This window comes from Octopus bimaculoides, chromosome 23 (assembly GCF_001194135.2).
Source record: "Octopus bimaculoides isolate UCB-OBI-ISO-001 chromosome 23, ASM119413v2, whole genome shotgun sequence".
Classification (NCBI taxonomy): Eukaryota; Metazoa; Mollusca; class Cephalopoda; order Octopoda; family Octopodidae; genus Octopus; species Octopus bimaculoides.
In genome coordinates, this window is record NC_069003.1 from 11684857 (window position 1) to 11695263 (window position 10407).

General features: G+C 38.7%; 2 protein-coding genes and 1 long non-coding RNA gene across 3 annotated transcripts in view; 1 reads left to right on the forward strand and 2 right to left on the reverse strand.

The window, feature by feature from the left end:
• LOC128250611 (uncharacterized) overlaps nt 1-10407 on the reverse strand; it is a 17507-nt gene that overhangs the window by 3816 nt on the left and 3284 nt on the right. The window lies entirely within an intron of this gene.
• Nucleotides 979-4573, reverse strand: LOC128246984 (cilia- and flagella-associated protein 57-like). Its single transcript, XM_052976020.1, has one exon. The coding sequence runs from the start codon at nt 4519-4521 to the stop codon at nt 1144-1146; it is 3378 nt and encodes a 1125-aa protein (XP_052831980.1). The 5' UTR covers nt 4522-4573; the 3' UTR covers nt 979-1143.
• LOC106880355 (putative ferric-chelate reductase 1) overlaps nt 3478-10407 on the forward strand; it is a 57843-nt gene continuing 50913 nt past the window's right edge. The window contains exon 1 of the mRNA XM_052976021.1: nt 3478-6117. The gene's annotated coding sequence lies outside the window, so the exon portion shown is untranslated. The remainder of the gene's footprint in view (nt 6118-10407) is intronic.

Consider the following 10407-nt stretch of genomic DNA (forward strand, 5'->3'; position numbering starts at 1 on the left):
ATAATTTTAATCTTCGGATTTTTTTAATATGCTAGACCACTGGTTTTAATTGATTAATATCAATTTCTACCCTTATTAATAAATTTTATATATATATGCATATATGTATTCTTTTATTTTTTTAATTCTTTTACGTATTTCAGATTGCTGCGGCCCGCACCGCTTTTAGTCGAATAAATCGACTCCAGGACTTATTCTTTGAAAGCCTAGTACTTATTCTATCGGGATCTTTTGCCGAACCGCTACAGGGACATAAACACACCAACATCGGTTGTCAAACACACACACACACACACACACACACACACACATATATATATATATACGATGTGGTTGGGAAGCAAGCTTCTTACCGCACTGCCACTCCTGCGCCTTCTCACCATACGGCCACTCCTGTCACATGTATATATGTATGCATGCATGTATGTATGTATGTGTGTGTGTTTGTGTTTTTGTCTGTGTTTGTCTCCCCATCACCACATAACAACCGGTGTTGGTGTATTTACATCCCCGTAACATAGCGGTTCGGCAAAGAGTCCGAGAGAATAAGTACCAGGTTTTAAAAGATAAGTCCTGGAGTTGATTTGTTCGGCTAAAAATTCTTCAAGGCGGTGCTCCAGCATGGTCTCGGTCAAATGACAGAAACAAATAGCATAAAGTAGAAGAATACAGAAATGCAACGAATGGCTATGGAGGTTCAGTTGTGTAAAATGAGAATCAAAGAGGTTCATGGGTAAAAAAGAAAATGGTTGAGAACCTCCAGAGTAAACATTCAAACATCATTGTAATCTTTCCAAATTCTGCTGCATTTCACATGGAATTTTTGGTCCTCCAAAATAATCTTAGTTCTAAGTCGACCAACCTTTCTTTAGCAGTAAATTTCGGCCTGAAAAATTCGACTTGTATACCGGAGAATACGGTGCTTTGTTTCATTGACGCTTGAAAACGATGGCATGAAAGACAAATAACGAGAAAGAATTCAGTGAAATTGACTTTATTAATAATAACAATAACCTTAAAAATAATAATTACTTAACAGTACGGTTTTTATTGCTGAATGTAAAAACCGGCCGTTTCGTTTCGTTTTGTTTGAATGATTGAAGTCCAATGATCAAAAATTAGATCCATTTTCATTTTTTTTTTTCATTTAGCTCGTTCCATTATAGACAGCAAACGACGGTTCTTTTCTCTCTCCAACTGCAACACTTCTCCCATTTTATTGCATTTATTTACCAGGACCTCATTCTCCAGAGAAGCGTTTTTCACGGTGCGGTTCAACTGATGCTTCAGTTTGTGTATGCTGTATTCGAAATGGTTCCGCTGCCGACCCCATTCCACCTGTATGTTGGGATCTGTAGTGACAATCTTATCGACATTCCTCTCGATGTATTTAGTATAAAGGGCTTTGATACTGCTCTTTAGCCTCATCGGGTCTTGTATGAAGGACGTGCAGTCGATAAGATCAGCGCAGAACCTATCCAACAAAGCTGTTTTCCGATGTAGCGCCATCCGTTCTTTGCTCAATTCTAGAGAAGTGGCCGCTAGCTTCTGTTTCGTTTCTGCTGTCGTGTGGTCCATGATGATAAACTGTTGAGTGAAGTTTTCCAGTTCGCTTTGCATAGCTTTGATTTGTTCCTTCATGTTACTAATTTCCGTCTCCCTCTGTTCGATTTGTTGTCTCAGTTCGATGATCTTGTTGTATTCAAGTTCGCATTTCAGTTTCTCGATTTCGTGATTCTTCAACTTCAGATCATAGAACCGTTTCTCTTCGTCCTGTAGTCCGTGATCTTGGTTCTGTAGTTCTTTCTTTAAACTCTGTATATCTTTCTCCAGATTACCTATAATAATGTTCAGTCTCTTTATCTCGAGTTTATACTTCTTGCACTCTTCCTTGCTTTCTTTTAGTTCTTTGGGGAAAGCTAAGAGCTTCTTCTTCAAAATACTGTTTTCATCTTTGATTTTAGAATTGGAATATCTCTCATGATACAATTGCTGTTCGTAATCGGTTTTTGTGAAGACGATTTCCATATCTGCATCTTCCTCGATCTGTTTTTTCATTTCCTCGTATTCTTTCTGTTGCAGCATAATATCCTCCTGACGCTGTTCCAATTTCTTCTCCACTTCTTGAAGTTTCCCTTCGTAGTGTGCTGTCAATTGGTCTTGTAGAAGTTCTTGCTTTTCTTCCAGTTCTTGTACCTGCTGGTCGTGTTCTTCTTGCAGTTTTAACAACCTGTTGTGAAGATCCTTGAATTTTTCATATTCTTCTAATAACTTTTTATCGTTGGCAGATTCGATGAACTGAAGTTCTCTGCAGTGCTTTTCCATAATTTCTGTCATTATCTCGTCATGCCTAGATTCCTGTTTGCTTTTGTCATTCTGTAGGGCTTGGTTTTTGGTTTTCAAATTTTCCATTTCTTGAATAAATGTTTCGGTCATCTCTCTTATTTTGTCGTTGTAGCTCATGTCTTTGAGGTGCATCTGGTATTCGTTTTCCATGTTAAGTTCTTCTACACGAGATTTCAACTCTGCAAGCCAACCATTTTTTTCTTCCAAATCGAACCTTGGGATTAAGATCTCCTCGGACCAAATAGTACTCCGGTCACGTTTCAAAGTCCGACTTTCAGCAACGTTTACCTTCCATATTGCAATTGAAGCATCTTTTGATGTTGAAATTAAATATCGATCATCAGTTGTAAAAGTCATGTGTGTAGTTTCGAGACTATGACATGGATAATCAAGCCATCTTCCCGGAAGCATTATAGGATACTCCAAGCTTCTTATATAACCGTTATTAGTTCCAACAAATAGCATTGTATTGGACCACGACAGAGCAATTGATTTGAAAAGCACGTCACCCGATGGAAATGTTCGCAATATGTCAGACTCGTGGATTTCTTTCATAGAATAATCTGAGCCTACGGCATAGAAATTCTTGTTTTCGAAATTAATGATGACATCGTTATAGGCGCAGGATTTCAAGACGCACTGACCAATTCGTTTCCCGGTTTTTAATTCCCAGTCATAAACTGCCCCATCCAAGCCGCATGAGATTAGATTATTATCATCCATACACCAGGCGGTAGCTTGAACTTTACCATTGTGACCTTTCAGGTTGGCCAGCATTTCGAAAGTAATCGACGAGTATACCTGTATAAAGTTGTTGTTGACCGCCGCGAACATGTGCCCACCTCGGCTGAAGTTACAATGTGTACACATACGGATATTGAATTCCTTAAACTGTTTGAAGTCGTCTCTGAGAATATACATGAAACGTAATTTGTCGCTGAAACCTGCCAGAAGAAATAGTCCCATTGGGTGCATAGATATGCTATAGACTTCTTCTGAAAAGTCTTTAGAAAGTTCTAAGGTAAACGTTTCATAGTTCCACACTTTTATGGAACCGTCCAGAGAGCTGGTTGCAATGAAAGGCTTCCACGAGCAGACACAACACCCAGTGACAGATTTGTAATGGAAAGGCTGTACTAAAACATCAAACACGCTCGTCTGCTTCATATATTTCGTTTCCGGTGGATTAACTTGTGTAGAATACATTTGTTTCATATTGGTGCTAATAACGAGAACATCCTCCGATGGATTCACCACCATCCATTTTATAATCTGGTCGCATAGTTTGTTATTCTCCAATGTATCTGACGGCAGCAAAACATCCCTAACAAACTTGTAATTATCTTTGTCTTCAACTCTTTCAAAAAACTGTACATATTGCGTACCACACGCTGTAATAAACCCTTTAGAATAACTGACGATTGCTGTCACTCCATGCGTCCTTGCGACATCGTTTGGAAGATTCAAATATTGGAATACGTTAAAATCGAGTCTTAAATCCGTACCTTCAATAAACAACACTCTTCCATTGCCTGTACCCACCAAAAGACGCTCGTTCGCATCCCAACAATAGCATTTGAAATCTCGAGGTTCGATCTTCGGGAAATTGAACTGTTTGAAGTTACCTTCGACGAATCGGAATGATTTTAGAAGTCCATTGCCAAAAGCATACACGTTAAGATGATCCTGAGGATTGAAGCTGATAAAATTAAGAGTCTCTGGTACCAGAGAAGTCGTGACTTTGGCTGTTATGAGTAGTCTCGATTTTTCCCATGACCAGTAAAGGAGAGTTCGTGATGGGTCGTCACATATGGCTATGATACATCGAGAATCAGATGAAAAAGATAAACTAAGGATTTTACAAGAAAATAATTCTGGACAAACTAATGTCTTCTTTTTCCGCAAAGCAAACAAATCAAGAATGTTTATAGACGGTTTTTCGTATTTCAAACCAACAGCAGTATAGTTACGGTTAGGACTAATAGCCATGGCAGTTATTTCAGCTCCTTTCTCTGACGCTAAGAGCAATCGCATAGTCTTCTGTTCGGTGTTAAAAAAGACACAGTAACAACCACACGGATAAAGGATCGTTTGTTCATCAAGATAAAAAACATTGCTAGAAATATCCGAGTTGATTCCAATCAAATATTTTATTGTCGCTGTAGAGATAGCCATTTTGAATAGAAATAAATTCCCTGACTTTTCTTGTCGCTTTTGTTATAAGTTAAAAATGAAATTAAATCTCAAAACGAGACGTCACATGATGCTAGTCAGGTGACCCAAATTTTATTCTAATGGACAGCCTCCCATTTTTTCCTATTTTTTCGACATTTTGATATTTATTTATTCATTCATTCATTCATTTATTTATTTATTTACTAAAGTTCTGTTATGCTACCAACACACACGGACACACTCACACACACATTTCCGACGAATGAAAAGCATACATCTCCCAACGAATTTCACTTACATGCACGCATCTTTTAACAAATTTAAGGCACCTACTCACAAACACACATACATATCTTTTAACGAATTTGTGGTACACACATACACACACTCACATACTTTTGATGAATTTAAGGTAGAAATACACACACGCATCTTTCGACGAATTAAAAACACGCACGTCCACATACACACGCATACGAACACACTCACATACCACAACACATCTACATACATATATACGCGCACACAACTACGTACTCACACACACACACACACACACGTTTTGAGTTATTTACAAAACACCACACACATATACACACACCTTTTAAGAAATTTATGGTTCACACGCACATACTTCTTTTGACAAACTTAATACACACTTACACAAACATATCTTTATATCTATCATTTCATAATAGAGTTATTATTAATAAACTCTTTTAACATTGTTCATAGCAATCTGCTCAAAACCTCTCTTGCTTCTATAGCATAAACTTTCTGTTTTAAACTAATTTAAAAACATTCCATCAAAATTTACACCTTACACCAGATAGTTATTTTGCTAAGTTTTTCATTATTTTCAAAATTAATTGAAACAAAGATGGTGAATTTCAAGAGAAATATGGTGATACAAGGATTAAATATTTTATGACTCTATCAGTCTCTGTGTTCTGTGACTCACCAGAGACCATTCCTTGGTTCTACGATACAAACTTCCTGTTTCAAACTGATCTTAATTAAAACCTTCCATCAAAATTTCACCTTAATTTATGTTCCAAACACCAGCTCAATAATCCCTTCTCCTGTAGACACAAAGCCTGAAATTTGGAGGAAGGGATTAAGTCAATTACACCGACCCCAGTGCGTAACTGGTACTTATTTAATCGACTCCGAAAGGATGAAAGGCAAAGTCGACCTCGGCGGAATTTGAACATATGAAATACCGCTAAGCATTTCGCCTGGCATGCTAATGATTCTTATTTCTTTATTGCCCACAAAGGGCTAAACATAGAGGGGACAAACAAGGACAGACAAAGGGATTAAGTCGATTACATCGACCCCAGTGCGTAACTGGTACTTAATTTATCAACCCCGAAAGGATGAAAGGCAAAGTCGACCTCGGCGGAATTTGAACTCAGAACGTAAGGGCAGACAAAATACCGCTAAGCACTTCGCCTGGCATGCTAATGATTCTGCCAGCTTACCACCTTCTCCAGCGCAATAATCACAAAAGTATTTCACTAAATTCTTCATTATTTTCAAAATTAATTGAAACAAAGGAAATGCAATATTTCAACAGAAATATGATAATAAAAGGTAAGTGATCTAAATTAGAACCTTCCAGCAAAATTTCATGTTAATTTTTGTTCAAGACACCAGCTTAATAATGACAGTTATTTTACTAAATTCTTCATGATTTTCAAAATTATTTGAAAAAAAGGCAGTGTTTTTCAATAGAAATATGGTAATAAAATGGTTAAATACTATATGATACTACAAGTCTATGCATTCTGTGACTCACCTAAGACTACCCCCTTGGTTCTATGATACAAACATCTTGATTCAAAGTGACCTAAATTAAAACCTTCCATCAAAGCTGCAAGCTAATCTATGTTCCAAACACTAGCTTAGCAATCCTTTCTGCTATAGGCACAAGACCTGAAATTTGGGGGAAGGACTTGTCAATTACATCAACTCCAGTGTGTAACTGGTACTAATTTCATCAACCCTGAAAGAATGAAAAGCAAAGTCAACCTTGGTGGGATTTGAACTCAATATGTAAAAACAGATGAAATGCCGCTTATCGTTTTGTCTGGCGTACTAACAGTTCCGTAGGCCTTGCATTGGCTTAATAATGACAAAGTTCACTAACAGCACTGTCTGAACGTGTTCATTACCAGAGCAGCTGTCTGGCTCTTGTGCTAGTGGCCTGTAAATAGCACCATTTGAGCATAATCGTTACCAGCGTTGCCTTCTAGCACTTGTGTTGGTGGCATGTTAGAAAATTATTCGAGCGAGGTCGTTGCCAGTGCTGCTGCACTGGCTCTCATGCAGGTGGCACGTAAAAAACACCTTTTTGAACGTGGCCGTTGCCAGTACCGTGTGACTGGCCCTCGTGCCGGTGACTCAGAGTGGTTGGCATTAGGAAGGGTATCCAGCTGTAGAAACTCTGCCAGATCAGATTAGAGCCTGGTGCAACCTTCTGGCTTGCTAGTCCTCAGTCAAATCGTCCAACCCATGCTAGCATGGAAAGCGGACGTTAAACGACGATGATGATGATGATGATAATTTTATTAAACTCTTCATTACTTTTGAAATTAATTGAAACAAATGCATTGTATTTTAATAGAAATATGGTAACAGAAGGATTGAATATTCTATGACTGACTATTAGTCTATATGTTCTGTGATTCACCAGAGACCAGTCTCTGGTTCTATGTAACAGAAGGATTGAATATTCTATGACTGACTATTAGTCTATATGTTCTGTGATTCACCAGAGACTAGTCACTGGTTCTATGTAACAGAAGGATTGAATATTCTATGACTGACTATTAGCCTATATGTTCTGTGATTCACCAGAGACCAGTCTGGTTCTATGTAACAGAAGGATTGAATATTCTATGACTGACTATTAGTCTATATGTTCTGTGATTCACCAGAGACCAGTCTCTGGTTCTATGTTACAAACATCCTGTTTTAAAGTGATCTGAATTAAAACCTGCCATCAAAATTTCATCATTAATTTTATGTTCCGAACACCAGCTTCATAATAAAGCACAGGCATGGCTGTGTGGTAAGAAGCTTGCTTCCAATTGCCAAAAGATACAGAATAAATATTAGGCTTAGAAAGAATAAGTCCTGGGATCAATTTCTTCGACTAAAACCCTTTGAGGTGGTACTCCAGCACATCTGCATTCAAATGACTGAAACAAGTAAAAGAGTAAAAGAATTAATAAAATTATTTTATTAAATTCTTCATTATTTTCGAAATTAATTGAAAGAAGGTAGCGCATTTCAACAGAACTATGGTGACAAAAAGGTTACAGTGATCCTAATTAAAACCTTCCATCAAAATTTCATCTCTTTTACTCTCTTTTACTTGTTTCAGTCATTTGACTGCGACCATGCTGGAGCACCGCCTTTAGTCGAGCAAATCGACCCCAGGACTTATTCTTTGGATGCCTAGTACTTATTCTGTCGGTCTCTTTTGCCGAACCGCTAAGTTACGGGGACATAAACACACCATCGGTTGTCAAGCGATGTTGGGGGGGACAAACACAGACACACAAACATATACACACACATACATATATATATATATATATATATATACTGTCCAACCCATGCTAGCATGGAAAGCGGACGTTAAACGATGATATACGACGGGCTTCTTTCAGTTTCCATCTACCAAATCCACTCACAAGGTTGTGGTCGGCCCGAGGCTATAGTAGAAGACACTTGCCCAAGGTTCCACACAGTGGGAATGAACCTGGAACCATGTGGTTGGTAAGCAAGCTACTTACCACACAGCCACTCCTGTGCCTAAAACACGAGTCTCCCCGGCAGAGAATCGAACCCCGGTCTCCCACGTGACAGGCAGGGATACTTACCACTATACTACCAAGGAGGCAGGGGAAACACCAGTTTAATAATGAAACTAAAGATATTTTACTAAATACTTTGTTATTTTCAAGATGAATTGAAACTCAGGCTGTGTACTATTTCTAACTCGTTTTGTAATCATGAGTGCACCTAACCTCGCGTGTGCGTATGCTCACATTTTTGCTAATGCTTGTATGAGCATGTGTACTCGTGCCATGCAGCTTGCCCGAGGGTGTTTATACATCCATACTGGTTAACAGTTATTTTCAATACTTTTCTCATTGGATTAAGTGTTTATTTCTCTTTGTGTCTTCTGCAATTTTATTTTTGGTTCTTCTAAATATATGAAGAATTTTCCTCCGTCTGGCTGTTTTTCTCTCTACAAAATGGAAAGTTGAATTATGGAACAGTCATTTTAATGAGTTTTTTTTATGTATGTATCACCCAATGAGATACGTCTGTACCACCAGATACTCCTGAACCAGTTTTTGTGTGTTCCACAAGAGGAGTCGATGCTAGATGTGTCGAAGCAATTGTTGTGATTAATAATATCATCATCATCATTTAGCGTCCGCTTTCCATGGACGATTTGACTGAGGACTGGTGAACCAGATGGCTGCACCAGGCTTCAATCTGATCTGGCAGTGTTTCTACAGCTGGATGCCCTTCCTAACGCCAACCACTCCGAGAGTGTAGTGGGTGCTTTTACGTGCCACTGGCACGAAGGCCAGTCAGGCAGTACTGGCAACGGCCACGCTCAAAATGGTGTATTTTAAGTGCCACCTGCACAGGAGCCTGTCCAGCGGCACTGGCAACGATCTCGCTCAAATGTCTTTACATGTGCCAGGAAGGCGACACTGGGCACAGGTGCCATCATGATTTCACTTTCGCTTACCCCAACAGGTCTTCGCAAGCTGAGTTTCGTGTCCAATGAAGGAGACGATGTTGGCATGGGTGCCAGTCGTTGAATTCCATCTTCTGCTTTCATTTGTTATTTATATACGTATATATATATATACATATATACACTATCTCATAAGGCCAGGACAACACAAGTGTGAATGCATGCCAGTCTCCATGATCATGTTCTCCTAGACAAATGGCCTCCTAGCTCACCAGACCTCAAAATTCACTGGACTATTACATATGAGGCGTAGTTGAGAGAGAGGTCAATCAACTCCCCCATAACACCATATAATCTCTCAAATCCTCCATTACCAATACTATGTCCAAATTGATAAAGACCATCTGATTCAGGCATGTCAATGCTTTTGACCCTGTATTGAAGCAGCCATTGAAGCTAATACTTGATTCATTGAATAGGGGTGATAAAAGGATTCTCAAGGATATTTGTACCAACTTGATTTCAAATACAGCTTTTCTTTCATGAGCTATGTGTCTTTTTTTCGAAATCCATACAAATGATCTCAAAAACCCGACACATCCTCTGTGTGTGTGTGTGTGTGTGTGTGTGTGTGCCCATGTGGTAGGAGTTTGCTTCCCAACCACATGGTTCTGGGTTCAATTTTACAGTGTGGCACCTTGAGCAAGTATCTTCTGTTAAAACCTTGAGCTGATCAAAGCCTTATGAGTGGATTTGGTAGACAGGAACAGAAAGAAGCCTGCTGTATACATCTGTCTATCTATCTATCTATCTATCTATCTGTCTTTCTATCTGTCTGTCTGTCTGTTTGTCTGTCTGTCTATCTATCTATCTGTCTGACTATCTATCTATCTATCTATCTATCTATCTATCTATCTTTTTATCCATCCATCCATCCATCCATCCATGAGTGTGTGTGTGTGTGTTTGTTGCCTACCACTACTTGACAACCAATGCTGGTGTGTTTATGTACCAGTAACTTAGTAATTTAGCAAAAAGAGACGAATACAATAAGCACCAGACTTTCAGACTTTTTCTTAAAAAAAGAACTGCAGTCAATTCATTCAAGTAAAGTTCAACAAGGTAATGCCCCAGCATTAGTCACTTTTAGCAACACT

What these genes read in the sequence shown, in the direction of transcription:
- LOC128246984 (XM_052976020.1), bottom strand. Translation starts at nt 4,521, where the DNA reads ATGGCTATCTCTACAGCGACAATAAAATATTTGATTGGAATCAACTCG.